General features: G+C 37.6%; 2 protein-coding genes across 2 annotated transcripts in view; one reads left to right on the plus strand and one right to left on the minus strand.

Annotated features, from left to right (window-relative positions):
* TMEM163 (transmembrane protein 163) overlaps positions 1–8,389 on the minus strand; it is a 114,364-nt gene extending 105,975 nt beyond the window's left edge. The window contains exons 1-2 of the mRNA XM_070731225.1: positions 7,646–8,389; positions 4,180–4,299 (exon numbers count right to left, since the gene is read on the minus strand). Coding sequence (XP_070587326.1) covers positions 4,180–4,299; positions 7,646–7,814 — 289 coding nt within the window. The 5' untranslated portion in view covers positions 7,815–8,389. The remainder of the gene's footprint in view (positions 1–4,179; positions 4,300–7,645) is intronic.
* CCNT2 (cyclin T2) overlaps positions 1–24,733 on the plus strand; it is a 365,293-nt gene that overhangs the window by 242,428 nt on the left and 98,132 nt on the right. The window lies entirely within an intron of this gene.

A 24,733-nucleotide genomic window follows, 5' to 3' on the forward strand; every position in this document is an offset into this window, starting at 1 on the left:
AATCAGACTGTTCTGGATATAATTCAAAGTTGAATTATTTAAAATAATATTGACAAAATTGAAGGTGTTCCTGAGAAAAAATAAAGAGAAAATGAAAAGAAATAATCTTTTGGTTTGGGACATTTCTTAAAAGAAATGAAAAGAAGTTTAAGAGTTAACTTTAAAAGTTAAGAAGTGTTATAAAGTTAGCTTATTTGATCAAGGTTAAAATGTATATTTTTGCAGTAGCATTTAATAGGTTTTTGTCTACAGCTGAAAGAGGCTTTAAATATTTATTTATAGATAAAATATTGGAATAGGTTTTTATTGCTGTATTTTTAGAGGAATTGAGAAGCTATGATATTAAAAGTAGAGTAATAAACTTGTGAAGGGGTTTCTGAGAAGAGAATAAGACAAAAAGTTAAATATTTGAAGAGATTAATCAACTTTTTTTTTTGCTTCTGGTAGTCTTAATGTATTTCTTAAAAATAAATAAGACTTTAAAGATTTGCTTATAGAAATGAGATAAGAAATGGGAAGAAGAGTTTTTTGTTATATTTCAAAAGAAAATGGTAAATCATTATAAAGTAAAGTGGATATGAAATGATTTACTTGTTTAAGTTCCAAAAACTCTTAATGAACCATTACTGGTTACGATTGAATGGTGGGGATGTATTATTTCCAAATAGATAAAAGATAAAATGTGGGATGAAGAAAATTTGGTTGAAAAATTAAAGTTAGAAAAAAGTTACAATTTACTGAAATTGTAGTTGTCTTGGTGAACAGCTCCTTTTTTGCTTTTTAAATATTTTTTTTCTTTTTCCTTTTTTTTCTCTACACTTTTTTTCTTAGTTGTATTAGTTTTTTATCTTTGTATCTTAAACTTTGATTAAAAATATGAAATAAATTCTTAGGAATGTTCACCACTACTCATCTGAGCAGCATAATTACATTTGAAACTTCCTGCATCTTTTATGGAACTCCTATATCCTTTAGTTTCTTCTATGTTTCCCAGTGCTCAGAATGATGTATTTCAGTGAACAGTGCAGCTGGCTTTTTGATATACTGTACATCAAGCAAACAGAAGCATCATCAGGTAAATTACAGATCACTCTACCCCAGCTACTGAATTTAAATATGTTAACAAATACAGTGGTACCTAAGAATGCCTCTATTACTTACGAACATTTCTAGATAAGAACCGTGTGTTCAAGATTTTTTTTGCCTCTTCTCAAGAACCATTTTCCACTTACAAACCCAAGCCTCTGAAACTGTAACCGGAAAAGGCCGGGAGAAGTCTCCGTGGGGCCTCTCTAGGAATATCCTGGGAGGAAACAGAGCCTCCACCCTCCTTGTGGTTTCCCCAATCTCACACATTATTTGTTTTTAGATTGATTCCTATGGGAAAAATTGAATCTTCTTACAAACTTTTCTACTTAAGAATCTAGTCGCAGAATGAATTAAGTTCATAAGTAGAGGTACCACTGTACTTCTAAATCTATATACCTGTGGGTTGTTTTTAAACAGTGCTGAAACTATCAGTCCTCCCAGTTAGAGAAGACGGGAAACAAGAAGAGTTAATTCTATTTTATTCTAAGAGTACATTAACAGAATTTTGCAAGTCTAAAACTTCAAATCCTTATCAGTCTCTTTTTACAGTCTAATAATTTAGGAAGGATGTCCCAAAAGGCTGAAGAAGTTTCTTGTATAAGAAGAGAAATGTCTTCAAATAAAAACCAGAAAGTACAGTTGCCTCTTGAAAAAGCACCTTTGGGACAACCATGACATGGATAATTAAGAATCTCAACGGATATTTAGGAAGGATGTTTCTTTTCCTGCACAGGTCATGCAGCTGCAGTCTCAGCCACACCCTCATTTATCTGAGCATTCCCTAAATAGCACCTTTTACCTCAAACTCCTATGGTCTTTCCTATATAACATTATAAAAACATAGGAAATTAATTCTGAAGGTCATTAGCCTTTTCCTGTATTATTAACCTTGAACAAAAAGTTTGCCTTTTATCCCACAAATATTGAAATACTTTTGTGCTTTGCACTTTTGATTTCCTAATAAAAATTTTGAAACTATTCTATCTTACCTATCACTTTATAACCTGTTCATCTACCCACACAGGTCTTCTCAATGTCATTTATTTGGAATTTAATTTCCATTGAATACAATGATGGTTCCTTCTCAATAAAATGCCTAGGGCTGTACTGCATTGCACTAAATCTGTTCATGTTGCTGGCTAAGAGAGATTTGAGCTTCAGTTAAAAAACAAGATGTCTCTACATGATGGTAAAAAGTTGCAATGGACCAATTATCAAGTTTGTGAATATAAACTACAACTTTGAAGAATTTGGCTAAGGATAATAAACAATATCTACCCGACCCATCAGAGCGGGGAGGCAGGGAATGTTGCAGGTCCCATCCCTTAGTAGGATCCAGAAGAAGGACCTTCTCTGTGGTGGCTCTCTCTCCCTGGAACATCATTCCCTCAGAGATTAGAATGGCCCCCAACCAAGGCACTGAAGACCTGGTAATTTTATTATATTTTATTAATTCATTTGATTCTTTTTTATTAGTTTTATTGTTTTAAATGAAGTTTTATATTCTGTAAGCCGCCTTGAGTCACCCTATAAATTCACTAAATAAATAAATAATAAAAATAAATAACTGGAATTCTAAAAACCTTTAGCTTTATCTTCTCAGTTCCTTAGATATGGCACTTCAGTTTCAAACATAGTCTGTTCCCCCACTTTCAATGAAAGCCCGTTACTCATATATTTCAATACAGTAATATCAAGTGATGCTTAGAAAGTTTTGTCCCAAACTTTTAATGCAAATTAGCACATTTGGTCAATGTTAAGAATTACACTCCAGTGATTTCATCTGTACATGCTTCAAAGCAAATGCTACAACAGGATTATTAACATATCTAGAACACACACACTGCAGTACTGTATTACTGATACTATCTCTTGTCAGATTAAAAGAAAATGGCAAAGATCTCTGGAAAGATGATTTTCCCCCACTAATCCTTTTACCTAAAATGCCAAAGACTGCTATCCCCTGGTTTGATAACTGACCCAGTTTCTAGGTAACAAATTTTATCAGTGACATAGAACAAATCTACAGAGGGCTGTATTTTGATTTACAAATGAGTCCTGCATTTATATTTCCTTCCTTCCTTCTCAAAAATAGATACATGGGTGTGCGTTTTCCATACAAAATACTCCAAGTAATATATGCTAAATTCTGCAGAGCCCATTTGGCCAAAGACTAATAACTCCCCTAGGGAGCTGACACCAACTTTCAGCAATAGCCCACTACTGCAGATTAGCACTAGAACATATGCTGCAGAGGCATCCAGTCTGCCTTTCTCGCATTAAAATCCTATTTTCACTATCTCACACAAATCCTTTGTCTTTTTCATTCTGTTTTTATAGTGAATAAATAAATAAATATTCTGGCAACTCAAATAAAAATGCAGTTGATTTTTGTAATCATTAACAAATTTTGCATCTCACAACCACAAGCTCACTTTGTTGAATTCAAGATCATTTTTGCATTATTCATGGGTTAGCTTTCCCTACAAGCAAGAGTGCAACGTTTTGTGCTGAGCTATTTACTTTCTTTTAAAATGAAATAACCTTCCTTCCTTCATCTGATTTTTTTTTAAAAGCTACATTCAGTTTTGGTGTCCGCATAGGCTAATTGACAAAAAATAATAAATTCAATGGAATATTAACTTAAATAGCCTAAAGCAGAAAATCATATCCACATGGGCATCATTAGTAACCTCAAGGAAGATGTAATCCCATCAAAACGGTAGGCTCCAGTTCAAATATTAACTAGCTGTTATGTTGCAATAATTATTCTATCTTTAGTTAGGTTATTGCATGCACTGTCTTTGTATCCTTGTAGGATACTTAAGTTATTAAAGGAACTCTTTTTTGTTTAAAAAAAAGTCAAACCATATAATATTTTTTCCACTAATAATGCATACCCATATCCATATAAGTAAAAAAAAATTCAACATCTAGTCTTTCTTCTAAATTTCAGCAATTATGACTTTTTCAGGAAAACTGAACCAGGTAGCTTTTTCTATGTAATTTCAGCAGTATCATATTGTGCATTGTATAGCGTGCAGTTGCTGAAGATACAATCTAAAGATGAGAAAGTGGTTCAATACTTACTGAAAGCAGCCACTGCCAGAGCCAGTGTAACAATAATGGAGGCCCACGAAACCCACAGTGCTCTTTTTCTATAGTTTTGAGCTTCATGAGGTTTTAATCTTGTACTGCTTTCTAGCAAACCTGATGAGAAGAAACAAACATATGTCTGTTACTTTAGTCTGTTCCTTACCACAAATTATAACTGGATTTCTACGAAATCTACCAAATACGCCCTATGTGTATTTGTATCTTACAGTAGAGGCCAGTCAATCATTCTATTACAAATAAGATGTCTTGATTCAGCCTTATAGAAATCTAGGTTCAGAACTGAAGGTGCCTAATTACCGCCTGGAGCATACTGTAATCATACAGGAGGTTGTGTATATATGGAGGTTTCACACTATCCTTATGGCTCTGTATTTACACTGCAATTCTTAATTAGATAACAAAGCACAAAGGAACGCTTCCTTGGGGTGCTGGTCAGTCAAAAGCACAAACCTGATTTGTGGTTGGTGTGTGTGTGTGAGAGAGAGAGAGACAGAGGGGGAAAGAGGGGGAGAGAGAGAGAGGGAGGGAGGAAGAGAGAGCTGACATATCTACAGTAGATATAAGTGATAATAGAATTTATTTCTATCTTTTTTTTTTCAATTCTAACTTTATTATATCAGCAATTTTAACTTGTCTGCTTAACAACATATGAAAAATTGTTCTTGGCTCCCCCTTTCCTTTAAATATCATTTAAATTTTTGGATAAAAAACACATTCCTACTTTAGTACTATTATCTTACATGGAAACACAAATAATTTTATCAAATCAGGTCTAACAGAGGATTAACAAAGCCCTCTGAATTAGTGAATTCTAGGATAAAAAGTACTGTAGGGCTTTGTTGCCAAGGCCTTAAGCAAAGCTATTCACAAGACAATAAAATAATAATAATAAAATCGTAATGTCTGTGGAAGACTTACAACCTTTCTCTATATTTTCTAATTTAATATGTTTACTATTGCTACCTAATTAAAATCAATACATTCTAAATGAAACAAAAATAACTAAATCTGTTAAATTAAGCCAGATAAAATAGATACTCTGTTCTTCGGGCTGAAAGTGATATAGTTGCTATTTAGTTACAATTGTTAATTCTTTAAAGAGCTATGCATTATACAGATACATGAGACATTTGCAATTATATACAAACATAATATTCCTACCAACTATATAGAAAATATTTTCTTATGTGCATACATCTGAGCCAAGTGCACAAAATTCCTCTAGAATAACTGTTCAAAAATAAATTAAATTACAAAAGCAGTACAAAAATTTATAGAATACACATTACTTAAATTATTCTCTTTTAAAATTATTCTAAATGCTTTTATATTATAAAATTCTACCATACATTGTGATGTGATCTGTTTTATATCTACATTTATTTAAACATAAGTTTTAAAATTTATTTCTGCTCACCACTTAATGAAATTTATGTTGTATAAAATATCACATTTTATATTTTCTGATCATTTCTTGCTCTGTTAATGGCATAAATTTTTCTGCTTTCTAACAAATTGGATAGAGAAAAATATATAAATAATATTCTGAGAGGCTGACTTTAAACTTTCTAAATGGGCTGCATTTAAAACCTCCACTGAAAAGCACTTGAAAACTACAGATAGTGTTATTAACAAACATTTAAGGATAACAAATATTTCTAGCATTTTCCTGGAAATAATCAACCAGATGAGATGAGAAGAAATAAGATAAATATAGAAATAAGTTTAGGGGACTCTTTGTCTCCAACGCGCATCTATGTCCCCAACAATTATTTTTCTTTTTTATCATTTTAGTTCCCCTCTCTCATATCTGAGCAAAATATATGCAGGAGCATATACTGCAAAAGGTAACAGTGGGAGCAGTATCCTTGTTTAAATAAAGACCATGCTATTCCTGTCCACAAACTCTTGAAATTGCACCTTATATAGTTGACACATTCCTCTTGAGTTGCAAATTAACAAGCAAGCTACCTCCAGATTTTAAGACTTAAAATTTAAGACTTTTAATTTAAAAACTGACACACACCCATCTCATTCACCCCACCCCCACCCAATTTTAGACAATGGAACTACAGCCAGAACATTATATGGGGAACAGATCTAAAAAGATGAAAAGAATTAGAAACAATAACTGAAAGGCGTTCAAAGGAATGTATGAATTCAAAGGGAACTCCCTTGCCATTATGGGAGACCAAAGACCGGGAGTGGGGGGGGGTGAGAAAAATGGGGGGGGAAATATGCAAAGCCAATGAATAGGCACGTGCAGGGCAGGTAACACCACCAGCAGGAGACAATAGACCGACTGTCCCTTCCTTTAAGGAAGGGTGGAGATGGATACACAGCGCGCTTTCTTTGCAATGAATGAGGACAAATGAATGAGGCCGTCAGTGAATGCTTTTGGATTTGCATTTTGAATGCTAGTGTTCAAGAACACCCAAACAAAACAAAAAAACACAAAAAAGTGGGTGGCACGAGATGTTTTTATTTTTCTACCCTGGCAGATGCTTTTACTGCATATTTTCAAATAAAGGATGGTGGGGGAGCAGATGCAGGAACCAACTCCACCATTCATTTGTCAGGCTCCTAGATGAGGAAAACCTCCCCCCCCCTCCTATTTAGGAAGGGAGAAGTCAACGGAGGTCCCTCAAAGGTGAATAAAGGCGATTTCTTGTCGCATAAACTTGTACTGACGCCTCAGCGCCTCAGGAACGACGGTCAGGCCAGGAGCGGGCAAAGGGAGGCTTTCTGAGGTGAGAAGAGGGAAGGAGAGTTTTGAGGCAGAGACATGGAGGCTTTGAGGGGAAGGGAAGGGAAAGGCCGTGGGGTTTCGGGACGAGGATCCGAGCGAGTCCCAGCCAAGTCGAGGTCCCAGGCCCCAAACCGGGCCAGGGGGTCGTAAAACATTGGACGAGCTGCAGGAGTAAAGGCAACGCTCGGGTGTGAGGTGGCCAAGTGACCTAGCAAAATGTAGCTCTGCGCAAAGGAGCGCGAGCCAGCCGTCGGTGGGAAGGAGTTGAGGAGGGCTTGGTGTTGAGGAGAGCTTGGCGGGCTCCGCCGAAGCGGCTTTAAAAAGCGAAGCGAAGACCGGGCAAGGTGCCGACTATACAGAAAGTCAACGGGGAGGGGGGGAAGGGAGGGGCGCTCTTCTGTGGAGAAACCTCCATCCATCCATCCATCAATCCAAACGGGGTTCCCACCAGAAGTCGCCGGGGTGGGGTGGGGGCGGCTGGTGCCGCGCGCGAGGGCTTCGAAAAAAAGCGGCAACTTTAAGCCGGCCACGAAGCCGCCGGGAGAGAGCCAAGAGCAGAAGAAGCGGAGAAAGGCTTGAGCGAGTGAGTGGGTAGGAAGGTGGGTGGGGCAACGGGCGCCGCAGGATTGGACCTGGGACGAGGCGGCGGTGACGGCGGCGGGCAGCGTCCCCCGGACCGAAAGGGCTCACCTCGGTCTTCCACCTCTTCGCTGAACTGGACGTCCTCCCCGACGCGCAGGTGCTCGCCTTGTTGCGACTCGTGGGCAGGATAAGCCGGCGCGGGAGCCGTCCCGCCGGGCTGCAAAATGGTGGGCTCTGGGGTGCTGCCCGGTTCGTCCCTGACTGGAAATGAATCCATGGCTGGGGGCTGAGCGAGAAAGATGGGAAGCGGAGCGGCGAAATAAGGCGGCGGCGGCGGCTCCAGGAGGAGGAGGAGAAAGAGCGGGGAGAGGTGGGGAAGGGGGAGAGAAAGACTTGAAGCTGCGGGGACGGACGGACGGAGAAGCGGAAAAATGCCTCTCGTCTCGCTTTCCCTCCCCACCCGGACCCGCCGCTCTGCCTCGCCAATCAACCGCAGGTGGGACCCGCCAGCAATCTGCCTGGCCGCTGAGGTGCTGCTCCTCCTCCCCCTTCACGAGGCGGCGGCGCGCGCCAACTCTTCCTTCGACGGAGGGGAAAGCGGGAGATTTGGGAAAGCGGGAGAGAGAAAGAACGTCCCGGCTCCAGAAAGGGGCTCGCTCGGCGCGGAGCTCTTGCCTGGCGCTCGTGCCCGCTGCGCGCTCCCTCTCGCCTCCCAACCACAAGCTGTTGGCCCGTGCCGCCCCGAGCCCCTTAAAAAGCTGGACGTGAAAGGGAACTGCTGGAATCGGCCACGTGCCTCAGCCCCTCCCCCTTTGAAAGATCCCCCCCTCGACTTCTTAACTTGTAAAAGCCAGAGGTCTCCAAACTTGATAGCTTTTAAGACTTGGGGACTTCAACTCCCAGAATTCTCCAGCCAGCTATGCTGGAATTCTGGGAGTTGAAGTCCCCAAGTCTTAAAAGCTAACAAGTTTGGGGGGACCCTGAAGAGAAGGTTATCTGCGGAAGAGTCTCTAAGTGTTGGATAGGTGACAGAACATAGCAGAGGCTTGACTTTTTTAAAACAGGGAACTTTTATTCTGGCTTTTTCAGCACCACTCCCACTCAGCTTAAATAGAACAGCCAGCAGCCTGTTGAAAACTCCTTTTATAGTGAGGCTGTCAGACAGCCGACCAATCACAATGCTTTAACTTCTCGCTCAAAAGGCCTCTTGTGCTTCAGCATCAGCTTTCCTCCCCAGTCATAAGTCGAGGACTTTGCATTTCTGGTGGGGTTGTAAACTAAGGACTTAGCACGAAGTGTCCCATGGGTTGGGGCCAGGGGTGACCTGCTGCCTGGAGGGGGGAGCAGTGGGGTAGCAAAAATGGACCTCCACTCCAGAGCACCCAATTTGCACTGAAAGATGTTGAAAGAAAATGCAGGGCATCCTGCATAAGCCACGTCCACAATGTGGTAGTAAAAATTTTGGTAGCCCTTCACTGGTTGGGACCATGGTAGAAGATGATGGTTTGTAACTCAGAGTTGAAATGTGGTGGTCTCTGAGCTTGGTGGCTTTCTTGCAGATGTTTAATTACCCATTTTTGGGGGGTGATGAAACGTCTGCAGAAGAACAATCAAGCTCAGAGAGCACCAAGGACTCCCTCTCATTGGGACTAAGGCAATTGCTGGAGTTTTCCCAACTCTGCTGTACCATCATATATTAAATGTATATGTTGCCCCATTCCCAGTAAATTTGGGCCTCCTCCCGGTTAACGGCAGCCCAAAGGATTTTTGTTGGGAAGCTCCAGGTGATTATGCTGTAATAAGGAATGAACTTCCAATGCAACCCTGTTCAGGGCTCCAAATCCTTTAGTTTAACACACCTGCTGTTACTCCCTGGTAGCACTTACATTTATTAGACTCAACTCTTCAAATGTAGAATCCATCTTAGAATAACTTTGTCACTTTGAATGTATACTAATTGGCATAGATCAAATTGAAATTTCATTGCATACAGCCCTCACCAGCTAGAGATTTAACAGAAAGAGAAGAGTGAACCTGGAACTGGTGGCATATTTATTTCAGTTAGCATAATCAAAAGCAGATTGGCTAGTGAACCCATCCAGCTATTGACAGAGTTTTCAGTGGGAAAGGAAGAAGGGTGATAACATTTTGGATTGTAGTCTACAATCCATCTTCTACTTCAGGGTCACAGTGAATGCAAAAGGGGTACAGTTCAATGAAGAGACATGAGAGTAATAAGACTAAGACAATTCCTATACCTTTGTAGGAAGAGGGTCAGAGTGAGGGTACTTCAACCAAAGCAGTGGTAATTGGAAGAATAAGCGTGATGGGTTCTGTTCTTCCAATCACTCATTTAGAACCATGTTGCTTCATTGGGTGTATTTGAAAGAACCCATTTTGATAACTGGCCATTAAGTCATAGTTTACTGACTTGTAATTAATTGAATCATTATGAAGAATATGAATCCTTCTCTCCCCCTCCCCCCCACTATTCTGACCATACCATCCAACCCTCATTTACTTGGGAATGAGCTTTACTGAAATCATTGGCCTTTTGTTTTGTTTGAGAATAAGTATAGAAGGCAATGCAGGCTGTGACAGTTTCTGGAGAACTGGTAATGGAAATTTTGAGTAGTTCAGAGAACCGGTAGCGGAAATTTTGAGTAGTTCAGATAGCCAGCAAATGCCACCTCTGGCTAGCCCCAGAGTGGAGTGAGAATGGATATTTTGCAGTATCCTCCCCCCAGGAGTGGGATGGCAATGGAGATTTTGCACACCCACCAAGCCACACATCCCAAACCAGTAGTAAAAAAAAAAAGAATTTCACCACTGAGGCAATGCCTGCCTTGATTCAAGTTTGAAACGTCATCATTACTATTATTATTAAACTTGTATTCCATCCAACTCCCAACAATTCTGGTTAGCTCACAACAAGCAATGAAGAAATTGCAATAAAATGAATAAACAATAAGCACAGCAGGCCAGATTGAATGAAGCAAAGGATCTCACTCTCCCATTCTAAAGGCCTGGATGAAGAACCAGGGCTTGTTGTAAAAAACTGCAAAGTGTCCCGAAGTGCTTTTTCAAGAGGCGATTGGACTTTCTGTTTTTTCTTTGGAGACATTTTTTTTCTCATCCAAGAAGCTTCTTCAGCTTTGACAGGATAATGGAGAATGGAAGGAGCTCCTGTCAGAGCTGAAGAAGGTTCTTGGATGAGAAAAAAATGTCTTCAAAGAAAAAACAAGAAACTCCAGTTGCCTCCTGAAAAAACAGCTTCAGAACAAACAAAAAGCACTTTTGGGACAACCAACTAGGCCAGACCTAGGCAAAGTGCGGCCCGCGGAGGTAGGTAGGTAGGAAGGACGGAAGGAGAAATGGAGGAAGGAAGGAAGGAAGGAAGGAAGGAAGGAAGGAAGGAAGGAAGGAGGAATGGAGGGAGGGAGGAAGGAGAAATGGATGGAGGGAGGAAGGAAGGAGAAATTATCTTTCCATGCCCTTTTGCAAAAGTCCAATAAATGTTCATTTTTTAATTGTTCATTGGTTTCATTGGCCTTTCCAAGAAATGTAAAGCAAACCCCCCCACCCCACCTCTGGGGGGGGAGGGAGGAGGAAGAAGAAAAGGAATCCAAAGCTACTTTCAGGCAAAGCCTCCACTATGTTTTCTCAACTGACAATGTAGGTCAGTTGAAGAGAGGCACCTGAAAGGAATATTTTGAAAGAGAAGTAAAGAACTGCCCAAAAGCAGAAATAAAATCAGAGAGACATAAGCTTCTCTCCACCCGGAGAAGGAAGGAAGGAAGAAAAGAAGGAAGGAAGAAAGAAAAGAAGGAAGGAGAAATGGAGGAAGGAAGGAAGGAAGGAAGGAAGGAAGGAAGGAAGGAAGGAAGGAAGGAAGGAAGGAAGGAAGGAGTGGGCAATTAATTTATAATTATAATATAATTAACTCAGTTCTACCCAATAATATACAGTATTGGGTAGAACTGAGTTAATTATATTAATCCGGCCCTCTAAAACTATCCCAGTTTCTCATGCGGCCCCATGGCAAAATTAATTGCCCACCCCTGAACTAGGCAACAGCATATTGGGGATCATATGGATCTTGGGAAAAACCTAATTTCGGAAGGCTTTGTGGGCACTTTAATGCCTTTTCCTTGGCAGTAAGTATTGATGTGGTTTGTCCTTACTGCTTTCTGGATTCTTTCTGGCTTTCCAATCTAAGCCAGACCCAAGAGCAGCTGAGAGCTATACTCCCAGGAAGAGGTATACCTAATGAAATAGTTATTTTCTACTGGCCAAGATAGCCATAATCCTTTGGAAGGAAGTTCTGAAAATCTTAGAATAGTAGTAAAGCCCTGAATGGGGGAAATGGAAGGAGATAGTTTTCATAAACTTACACAAACTTACACAACAAGGTCACCTATAGTTGGTTGAATCATGGCTTGTTGAAATATTCCAATCGCTTGAATTTATAAGACACTGAATAATAAGTTAACATGAAATATATTGTTATGTAGTCACAATAAATAGGCTATGTTCACATGGCAATGAATTACCAAATGGTTTGGTAAGATTTTAGTTATCACATTGTTCAAATTCATGTTATATAGTTGGCTTATGGTTCAAAGTATTTTAGGTTAATTGAGTTTATTTAAATTAACCATCTTATGCATACCCATTTTTCTCACGAGTACTGTAGTGTTATTTTCTCATCCTATGCCTATTTTTACCTGACCTGCTTACCCATGGTTTTTCATCCCCAGTTCCCTGGAGTCCTATGATATTTTGAACTATGACCTAATTATATGGGATGGATTCATGCAGCACGTTAGATTCGAGTCCTTTTGACACCTTTGTAGTTACTACATCACTATGGGAAGCAAACTATAGTTTGCTGAAACTTACTTCTAGGTAATGAAGAACAAGATTGACAACCTTCATCTCTTAAGCAAGATTGAAAATCTGTCATCTGAAAATGTGTGTTTGTAAACAATTATTAGACATTATTAGCAATTTTTTTTTAAAAATGAGCTTAAAAATAAACTTGCTGGCTCAAACACATCTTCTTGTTCTTTTAGAACAAGGATGCTTGCTAAAGTCAGCATTTCCATTAATGAGAGCAAATTGGTCTTTTGTAGAAGTCATTTAGAAGTATTTGCATATAATAACAGTGTTTTGAATAGAGTTCTGAAACTAATGCCCAAGGTGGATTCAGCTAAAATTTTAAACATAAATGTATTAAATGAAAAAATGTCATTATGCAAAAATGCTTTAGTTAAACTAAAATCCAATTTATTTTAAGATTTCAGTGTCATGTAAGAAGTGTTAAAAGAGGGAGTAACTAGCGCAGGGATGGGCAACTATAGCAGTGTTACAATTTGTGGACTTCAATTCCTAGAATTCCTGCTTAAAATTGCCATGGTTGCCTACTCACTCAGCAGTGATGACTAACCTCTTTCGGTCAGTGTGCCGAAAGCACGCAACCATGCACGCCCATGCATCCGAACCTCCAAAATGTAATGCATGCACCCCTTCACATATACCCCACCACCACACCACATGTGCACATGACCTCCCCTGCATGCCCCCGTGCATGCAGGTGTGACCCCCCCCGCATGCCCCCCCATGCATGCACAGCCAAGACCCAAAGACCAGCTGAACAGGGGTGATGGCTCATGTGCCATCAGAGAAGGCACTGGAACATTTATAAGGAACAATTAATGTCTGAAAAAAGATTTTAGCAGAAGTAGCACTCTACCAAATTGCATGGGCTAAAATGCTCTTTTCATCTAATTGCCCAGTCTCTATAATTTCTATCCTAAGTTTGGGTCTTTATTAGCTATTCATTGATTGTAATGTTACATGTAATTATGTTACTGAATCTCATCTGCTAGTTTTTCTTGTAATTTTTTTTTTAAGCTTTGAACAAATATCATCTAGGTACTTAGAATGTTTCTAAGTCTCTGGAGAGGGGCGGCATACAAATTCAATAAATAAATAAAATAAATAAATAAATGTTTAAGATCTATCCTAAATATTTATGAAATAGTAAATACCACTAAATACACTGACTTTCTAAATCAAATTGTAGTAGTGAGGACCCCATACTCTACTATGCCTATGAGAATTATTCCTATACTATGTACTACTTGGTATACTCAGCTGACAGTTTCATTCATTCCCCACCTCCTATAGGTATTTACATATTAATGTACCGTAATTATTTTTTTTTGCAAATATTTTCTTATGATTGTTTTGCAATAAACAATATTTATTTATTTATTCATTCATTCATTCATTCATTCATTCATTCATTTGACTTGTATGCCGCCCCCTCTCCGAGTACCCCAGGCAGCTCACAACATACAATACAAAACAATTTGATGGTAATCAAAACTGAGATTTGAAATAAAGGGTGCTCTGTTTTATTTTTGCTATTAGCCCCATACCAAATAAAGAGGTCAAAATCTAAGAAAACAATAGAAATCATGAATGTGTCTCAAAGTTTTTGACTTACTCAAGGGTGTGAATACAGCCTCTGGAATTGGTAATATGTAAATACAGTTATATTAATAAGTGTATAAAGAGGTTCACACATTATATTAAATTATAATGTGGCTTTAGTGTATTGGGTGAAGACAGCTATTCATTTTTAAACATCATATTTGGCTTTTTGTGAAGTATGTAAATTATGGTGCTTAACTACTTAAGGAGTCCATGAGTTAGCATAAAAATTGTATAATGTGACTAACAGATTTGTAATTTTAATTGTTTAATTATTGTGTGAATTGCAGTTTATTTTATGTTAATATATACTGTATGTTGACAGCTATGAGAAATCTCTATGCACAAAGATTGAAAGGTACACTAATTGCCCCAATGGAAGAATAGATGGTAAAGGCAGTAAGAGTTGGTGAGATGGCAAAATTGACTGTTTTAATTAAAGAGAAAAATCTACCTCATTTTCTTTTTACTTGTTAACTTTTTCTGGACTTGGGCAGAAAAATATGAAACTTTGATTTTAGTTTTTAATGTCTAGATTGACTTTGTTGCTATATAAGCAGTTTGAAACAATTGGAAATACAAAACAAAAGGTTGAATCTGTAGCTTTTTTTCCTACTCTTCTGAGGGATAAAAATGGAAGTCACTACTTTTTTTTTCTTTGTTTGCACCTCTCTTGACTTTACTTCATATTTTTATTTCTATTTTATCTCACAACATAAAATCAATAAAAATTTGAAACACAACTTATTCTATAAACCATCCTTAAATAAATTCCAGCTTAGCACAGTGCCTAAACTGTCTTGACTCTGTCAACATCTTGTTTATCATGAGTGGAAATAATAGTTTCTGTATACTGGTGAAATGCAGCCAACATAGCAGATCATTCCTTCCTTCTCCCCTACCTTTTGTTAACCATATCACTTTTTGGGGGGATAGAAACTTTATTTTAGCCAGAGAGAAAAGAGAAGGGTATCTTGTTCTGAAGATTATATTTTGTACCTAGAAAATAAATGCAGGCGATTTAAATTATTAGATTGAAAATGCAGTTCTTAGCAACATCTATCATTTCATATGGTGATGCTTAAAGGAAAGAAAGAAAGGAGGTGCAAATTTATATTTGAAAAGCAAGCGCCAGTGGGATGCAGTCCACAAGTGCAACATGATAATTACACTACATCAAAGGTGGAAAATGGCCCCTTTATGACTTGTGGACTTCAATGTCTAGCAATAGGTGACTTAGAAATTCTGGGAGTTGAAGTTCATAAGTATGAAAGGGCCATAGTTCCCCATCCATGCATTTAATAGTCCTCTGTTCCATATATTGTGACTTGAACTTCTTACAGTACCATATACCAATTAGTGCTATAGACAGGGTCTGCATTATGCATTGTGCTATAAATTAATGACAGATTTGTTGTTTGCTAAGTCACAACTCGATCAAGCTCACTTTAACTTACAAAATTGTACAAACTCATCCAGTTGCCTATTAGCACTCCAAGTCATCAGGACTGGGTTTAAAATGCCACACCTCTTGTATATTTTTGAATGGGATTTTCTAGATCATTATGAATGAGTCATTATGAATCTTGACTGTAGCATTAAAACAAGTTTATAATCATCCAATGGAGAAAGTTAGAATAATATTGCAAAGAACTTGACTATTTTTCAGAAATAATTTCATCGGTTAAAGGAATATTGTTACATTTAAATTTCAACAAAATAGCCAGCGTACTGAAATACCACAATAGTTCTAGTTGATTGGTTCACATGTGCAATGGGAGAAATAATTACTGTAAAATTTGGTTTTATCTTACCAGTTGATTGATTAATAGCGAAAGGATACAGAAGACTCCGAATTCTAATTTTTTTAAATTGAAGAATTGAACCTCTTAAGACTTTCCCAGCTGTTCACATTTTTATCATTTTAAAAAATCAGTAGTACAACTTCCCACAAAATTATGGCAAAGAACTCACTGTAATGTGTGCTTAAACTGTAATGTGTGCTTTAAAACATCTGATGGGAGTAAAAACAACAACTAAAAGCCACTGTTTCCTCAGTAGTGTTCTAAAAATACAATATGTGTCATGTTATCATAAATTGTTATTCAGGTTAATATGATACAGACAGTGATGGGCTACCACAATTTTCACTACCACACCGTGGGTGTGGCTTATGCATTTTGTTTCAACATCTTTCAGTGCAAATTGGGTGTTCTGAGATGGAGCTCCATTTTCACTATCCCACTGTGTTCCCCCCTGTCCGGGCAGTAGCCCACTTCTGATTATCTACCTCATGTTGTACATACTCCTGGTCAGTTGGAGGATGATGAAGAACTTGAGGACTCTGATACAGATAGTGTTTATGAATTAGTGGTAGGCTCTGGTTACAGTTAGTAGAACAGTGGGAGGCCAGCCACAGGATGTTGCTATGAGTCCAGAATCTAGTGAGGAAGAAACAGACATTCACTGGGTCAATCCTAAATTCAGAAGGGTCCAAAAATGTAAAGAACAAGTGTTTGGAAGAAGATCTTAATGGGAGGAATGAGTTAAATACTGGAGTGATGTATTTGGTACATCAGCGGGCCAGTGGGGAAGAAGGGTGGAGTTTCAATGTTGTAGTGCTAAAATGAAAGGTGTCTTCGTTCAGCTCCCTGAGCGAGCAAGTTCATTCTGTGTTATTTTACAGTCATTTCTGCTGTTTTTGAATCAGTGAGTACATAAATCTTGGTAGACGGAGAAGGCTGGGAGAAAAGCATGTGGAATGTAATTAAGACAGATAATGGGAGAAAAGGAATGTGCTAGTATGAACTGCATTTTGAATATGGAAGCAAAGAGAATAAAGATGGAGTTTCTTTGTTTATGAAATACTGCATTTAGTAAGAGTTATTTTTAATAGCTAAAGTTCTACCAGAAACCAGAACACCTCATAAAGTGTATGTACACACACGCACGCACAGCTCTTCTAAAATTATACACATTCAACCTCATTTACTGTGATAGGAAAAACATGCCCAGAGCCCAGAACGGGAAAAAAAGGGGGAAAAATCAAATTTTGCTACCAGTACTGTGTACCTGAGTAAAATTTTACTACCGGTACTGCGTGCCTGACCGTACCCGTAGGAGCCCATCACTGGGTACAGACTACAGACCAAGTGTTACATTACAGATACTTGGAAACATTTCATTTGTCTATTGGCCTTTCTAAAGAACAAAGAACTTTGGTATATTTTGACATGAAAATAGTTAAGCAAGTTTGTTGTTAGGAATTAAAAGAAACTAATTTTGAGTTTGTTTGTTTGTTTGTTTGTTTGTTTGTTTGTTTGCTTGCTTGTTTGTTTGTTTGTTTGGATTTGTATGCCGCCCCTCTCTGAGGACTCGGGGTGGCTCACAACATATATAAAGAGACAATAGTAAAATCAATCCAATTAATACATAAAAAATAATCCATAAAAATCTACCTTAAAAACTTCCATTACCATTCATTCAACAATCGTACTAAAAACATTCATTTGCATATTTTGAGACCTTTGCCTAGTCTGTCCTCTCCTCCTGTCTCTCAAGCATTCTCTCACACCCTTAGAGCAGGAGACCAAATATCCAAGATATTTCCACTTCTCCTAGTTTCCTTTAAAACAAGTTATAAGTAATCCTTGACTTGCAGCCATTCATTTAGTGACCATTTGAAGTTAAAACAGCACTGGGAAAAGGCAACCAATGACTATTTTCCACACTTACAACTGTTGCGGCATCCCCATGGTCATATAATCAGAATTCAGATACAGTAGTACCTCTACTTAATAACACCTCTACTTAAGAACTTTTCTAGATAAGAACTGGGTGTTCAAGATTTTTTTGCCTCTACTTAAGAACCCAAGTCCGGAAAAAATTCCCAGGAAATTTGAGAGCAGCACAAAGGCCCGGCCAGTTTCCTGCCATTCCCCCTTTAATCCTGGCCATCTCGGGCTTTTCTGGGTTGCCAGAGGAGGTGGTGCTTAAGGAGGCTTTGGCAGCCCAGAGCGAACGGAGCGTTTTCCTTTCTCTGGGCACTTGGAGAGGGAATAAACCACTTCACTGTGGTGACTCCCTCGCACTGCCTCCTATATACATGGCGCGAGGTTGCCTCCCGGAGCATCTGGGTGCAGAAAGGCAAAAGGCGACGTTCACCTCACCTTCTTTTATTATTTTCAAAAAAAAAGACAAACAAAAACATACAACATTGAACATTTAAGGAGCTACCATTGCTCCGCTTATCGTAGAAGTCTACCTAATACAGAATATAAAAAACTATAACTATTACCAGATCTTAGCAGATTACTTTATCATTAAATTTAATTTTGTGTTTTTAGGATTAAAATCATTAATTAAATTTCTTTATGTTTTTTTAAAGATAATATGCTTGTATATATATATATACATATATATGAAGAACAATAAACAAGTTATTAGTAATACAAGAATAAAATAAAATAAACACTTCTAAGTTAGTTATCATATAAACTATTTAATTCTATCTTATAATTTTCAAATAGTCATTTATTCTTATATATTTAATTTTTTGTACTATTTTTAACATTCCACCAATCATATACTTTATCCCATATTTTGTAAAATTCTGTTTCAGTTTGGTTATTCAAACGTTTAGTCATCATGTCTAATTCTGCACATTCTATAATTTTTTTAAATACCTCCGTATCTTTCGGTATCGTCTTTTCTTTCCATTTCTGTGCAAATGTTATTCGTGCCGCCACCAATATATGTATTATTAAATAGTAAATTTCTTTTTTATACTTTATATTTGAAATACCCAATAGGAAAAATTCAGGAGATTTTTTGATCTTCTCCTTTGTTATTTCATTTATCCAATTCTCTACTTTATTCCAAAATATTTTTGTCTCAGAACAGGTCCACCATGCATGATAATATGTGCCAACTTCTTTTTTGCATTTCCAACAAATAGGCGATACAGATGGAAACATTTTAGAAATTCTGTATGGTGGAAGGTGCCATCTATAAAACATCTTAATTTGATTTTCTTTGAACGAGATTGATTTTGTTATTTTCCAATTATACTTCCATACCTTTTCCCAAGTATCTAAATCAATCTCTTTACCAAAATTTTTGCACCAACTGATCATATTATCTTTCAATATCCAGCCTATCGTTCTATGATTTAATAAATATTTATAAACATTTCCAATTGTCTTTGTTTGACTTTGGAATAATAATTTACTCAATACATTATTTTCTTTTTTGAAAATATAAGTCTTTATGTCTATTTGGTATCTAGAACTAATCTGCATATAATGCCACCAATCTAAATCTATACCTAACTCGTATAACTCTTGTTTTGTTCTTAGTTTTAATTGGTTATCTAACAAGTCACTATATTTCCAGATCTTACCTTTTCCTTTAAGATTCGGGTGTACAATAGCTTCAAAGGGTGAAACCCATTCTGGCATAACTAAAAAGTGATTTTTCTTTATTTCATTCCACACTTCTATTAATGCTTTCCTAATAACATTGTTTTTGAAATATGAGTGAGTTTTTAATTTGTCATACCATACAAATGCGTGCCATCCGACCATCAGGTCGTGACCTTCTAGATTGAGCAATCTTTGATTTTCTAGTGTCAGCCATTCTTTTAGCCATGTCAAGGCTGTGGCATGATAATATAGTTTCCAATTTGGGAGACCTAGGCCTCCTCTTTCCTTGCTATCTTCTAGTGAATTTTGTTTTATTCTTGATTTTTTTGCCTTGCCAAATAAATTTTTTTATTATCTTATTCAAGTCAGCAAAGAATTTCGTACCTGGATTTATTGGGATCACTTGGAAAAGAAACAATATTTTTGGAAGAATGTTCATTTTAACTGTGGAGATTCTTCCTACAAGTGATAATTGAAAATTGCTCCATATTTCTAAGTCTTTTTTAATCTGACTTAATAATTTTAAATAATTATCATTTTTTTAAGGATAAGGCTTTAGAAGTCATCCATATCCCTAAATATTTAACTTTTTTCGTGATCTTCATGTTTGATAATTCTCCTAAATATTTTCTCTGTGTTTCAGTCATATTTTTTGTTAATATCTGTGTCTTTTCCTTGTTTATTTTCAATCCTGCGACTTTCCCATATTCTTCGATCACATTTGTTAAGTTTAAAATAGATTCTATTGGGTCATCCAAAACAAACACTACATCATCAGCAAATGCTTGTATTTTATAAGTTTCCTTTCTGATTTCCAATCCTTTTATTTCCTTATCCGCTCTTATTTTTATCAACAATGCTTCTAAAGTTAGAATAAATAACAATGGTGATATTGGGCAACCTTGTCTTACTCCTCTTTGTATAACTACTTTTTCTGTCTGTTCACTGTTTATAATAATTTTAGCAGTTTGTTCAGAATATATAGCGTCTATTATATTAAAAAAAATTGTTCCTACTTCCATCTTATTTAATTGTATTTTCATAAAATTCCAATCCACGTTGTCAAATGCTTTTTTGGCATCCAAAAATATAAGTGCCATTTGCTTTTCTGGATGCTGCTCATAGTATTCCAGAGTGTTAACTATTATTCTTAAATTGTTTTTGATTTGTCTTCCTGGTAAGAATCCATTTTGATCACTATGTATCATATTATTCATAATACTTTTAAGTCTATTAGCAAATATTGATATAAAGATTTTATAATCAACGTTCAATAATGATATGGGTCTATAATTTTCGATTTTTTCTTTCTGAGTATCAGCCTTATGTATTAAAGTTATTAAAGTTTCTGACCAGGTTTTTGGTAATTTACCTATTGTCAATACAGTGATCCCCCGGTTATTGCGTCCCCAACCATTGCGAACAGGGTAATTTGCGATTTTTGAACCCGGAAGTCAAAACACCATCTGCGCATGCGTGCCCTTTTTTTTTCTATGGGCACGCATGCGTAGATGGGCCGGGCAAATCAGCTGCTGGGCGGCTTCCCTGGGTCTTCTCCTGACTCCTAAAGCGGGGAAGTTCGCCAGGAGTCAGCGGAGAAGCGGCACGCCTGTTTTAAAAGATCGAAGCCGGCCTGGGGGGGCTTTTCCAGCAACCCACGAGCCCCCAACCCGGGCTCGTGGGTTGCTGGAAAGCCCCCCCAGGCCGGCTCCGATCCCCCAGGCCGTGTCTCCTTCTCCCTCCTCCTCCTCTTCTTCCCCGCTCTTCCATCCTTCGCCGCCGAGGTCGCCAGGAAGGGAGAAGAAGAGTCAATGAACGGCGCCAGCCGCCGCCTCGCCCAACGCAAAGCGCAAGAGCCCAGACCCGGAGGCAACCCGCTCGCTGTCTGCAGCGCTTTGAGTTTCTCCTCCCGGAGGCGCGCTCGGCGCTCGCTGCAGCGGGGGAAGACCCAGGGAAGGTTCCTTCGTCCGCTGCCCACGGAAAGAGGAAACCAGGATCTTCGGCTGCAGCGAGCGCCGAGCGCGCCTCCGGGAGGAGAAACCATCCATTACGACATCCATTACGACAACCATCCATTACGACAACATTTCCTTTTACTTCAGTTAATTCAGTTTTAAGTTCCGCAATTTCTTTTTTAATTTCATCTTTCATCTCCTTCATCTCTTGCCTCAGTTCTTATAAGTAGGTTTTCATTTCTTCTTTGTTTGTGTCACTTTCAGTTTTTGCCTGGGTTTGTAATGCCTTGATGTCTGCTAATGCTTCTTGAATAATCTGGAGGCTAAGGTCCATCGTAGGCTTGTCTTTTTCTTTCTCTTTGGCCAACATTGTGGGTATGGTCCTTTGTTGTAACGGTGATGAAGTTGGGGAGACCCTGGGTGAAGAGGTTGGGATGGGAGTAGTTGGTTGTTTTCGCGATGTTAATGTAGTCACTGAAGTCACACTCTGTGTCCTGTGGGAACCTTTCATCATGCAAAATCACTGTTATTATTTTATTTTAAAAATTATTTTAATCTAAATCTTATATATTCTTAAATGGAAAATGGAACAAAGAAAACAAAAAATAGGGAAATTGAGTATATCAATTCAATTCAATTGATGTTGTAATTAATTATTTTGGTTTAATTGGAAAGGAAAATGGAAAAGACAGAGAAAGAGAAAGAAGGGGGGAAAGGTAGAAAAATATTTCAGTAAGTACCTAGGCTCCTTAAAGGGGGGGTCAGGTGGGGGGAAAGGAAGAAACCAATATTCTAGCACATAGCTATTTAATACTAAAAGAAAGAAATAATATAAATGTGATTTTAAAAGGGAAAAAAGGGGGAAAAATTAATAATAATTAAAAATTAATGATAATTAAAGATCAGAGATAGAAAAGGGAGAGAGAGAAAAAGGGAGATAAGGAAGAAAAAAAGTAAAAAGGTAGGGAGATTTCTTTAAGGAGAGGAAAGTGATAGGGAAGAAGAAAAAAAAACTGGAAAAATTTCTTTAAAAGAGAAAAGGGAAAAAGAAAATATGAAAGGATATATATAAAGAAAATAATAACAATACAATAGTAATGATTATTAACTAAGAAAGGGTAAAAAAGGAGAAGATCTAAAAAATCTAAAGGAAAAATCCAACAGGTAGAAAAAATAGCAAAAAAGAAAGGAAACTATTAAGTCCAAAAAATACCAAATATAAGTTATGCTTTGATAAAAATCTCAAAAATGTCCAAGCAAATGTCCAATGTAATATCCAATATAACGTCCAGTTAAAATAAGTATCTTCTTATTGTATAAAAAGGAAAAAAAGAACAAGGAGAGAAAAGACAAGCACAAAAAGTATCCTTACGCCTCCAAATTTGTGTTAAGAAAAGAAAAAAAAATAGTTCCACTTAGTCCATAGAAGAAGAAAAAAAAGGATATTTCTAACAATAAATCCAATTAAAGTGAACCTAAATTATGTTCCAATAAAATTATCCAAGAAAGATAGGAATAAATCCAAAACCAATGTCCAGTGTAATTTCCAAATTCAAATACTTATAAAATAATCCAAGTCTCTTTATTTTATAGAAAAGGCAGAAAAAAGTAAAAATATAAAAGATATCCTTACACCTCTATTATAACGCAGAAAAATAGTCCCATCAAGTCCAAAAACAAGGGTAAAAAGAAAGTAAAAATAATGTCAAAAATTTTAAAGTAGAAAAATAGAGTAATTATTTCTTTCCTAATGGGTTTACACATATTATTTGCTTTTACATTGATTCCTATGGGAAAAATTGTTTCTACTTAAGAACATTTCTACTTATGAACCTGGTCACGGAACAAATTAAGTTCTTAAGTAGAGGTACCACTGTACTTGGCAATTAGCTCATATTTATGAGGGTCTTGGGGTCATGTGATCACTTTTTGCCACTTTCTGACAAGCAATGTGTAATCCAGATTCACTTAACAATGGCGTTACTAAATTAGCAAATGCAATGCTTCTCTTAACAACTGTGGCAAGAATGGTTGTAAAATGGGGCAAAATCCCCTAACAACTCACTTAGCAATGAAAATTTTGCGCTCAGTTGTGGTCACAAGCAGTGGTGGGTTCTGAGCATGCACAGAAGGAAAATCATCCCTTTGTGCATGCGCAGAAACAAAATCATGCTGGGAGCGTGCACAAGTGTGAAACATTGAGATGCGCATGCAAGGCACCAGTAGGAAAAGGTAAACAACCCACCCCGATCATGTCAGACTACTTGTATTACATTCTATCATCCAAAAGGACTGGGCAGGCATGCATATTTCATCTATCATCTGGCCATGGCTACTGTATTTTTCAGAGTATAAGACGCACCTTAGTTTGGGGGGAGGAAAACAAGAAAAAAAGGCCTCTGCCTCCCAGCAATTTGCCAAAGAGCAAACAGCACAGATGATATACACTGTTTGCTGTGTATTTCTGTACATGTGAACCTGACCTGTAAAAATAGCAAAGAATTGGAGAAATATATATTTTGGCAGTATATTCATGCCAGAAAGTTTTCTTAAATGTAATCACACTAACTCCTCCCAATTATTTAAATAGATCTACTCCAAACATGATTAAGTCAAGGTTTAACTCAGATGCCTTATCTTAGTACTAAAACAGGACACTATTACATTTCAGATTATAATTTTACACATCTTTAAAACTGACGTGGCTTTCTGGAGGTATACATTATTCTCTATTATTTAAAAGAAGATACCATAGCACTGGGCCTGTTCTGATCCGGTATTTATTTTAAAAAGCTTCTTCATTTTGTTAAGTTGCCTACAACAATAATAAAACAGTCTTTAAAAAATAAGTCTAATAATTTGAACATTCTATAAACATTTATAGTTTTTGACTTACCTCTTTGCATCCAGACTCAAATGATTAACACAAGAAAATAAAATTCTGCCTTTGCCTTGCTCCCAATTTGCCTCCTTACAGCTAAAGCTGCACTTTTCACTTTCATTTTAGCACGTGGCTTGCCTTGCAGCCTTAGTCAGCTTAGCGTCGGGAAGCTGATAGTGAGTTGCTTGGCTTAACAGGGTCTGTTCTGTTTGTTGCAAGGAGGTAAATGGCTGGGAGACAGAGGCCAAAGGGTGTGGGTGGCTGGGTGGGTGTGGGGTACATTCGGTATATAAGACAACCCAGGTTTTCACCCTCTTTGGGGGTTGAAAAGGTGCATCTTATACTCTGAAAAATACAGTATTTAACAATGGTCTATTAAGTAAAACTTAAGCCCCGAGTCTGCAGAGAGGGGCGGCATACAAATTTAATAAATAAT

Source organism: Erythrolamprus reginae, chromosome 1 (assembly GCF_031021105.1).
Source record: "Erythrolamprus reginae isolate rEryReg1 chromosome 1, rEryReg1.hap1, whole genome shotgun sequence".
Taxonomy (NCBI): domain Eukaryota; kingdom Metazoa; phylum Chordata; class Lepidosauria; order Squamata; family Dipsadidae; genus Erythrolamprus; species Erythrolamprus reginae.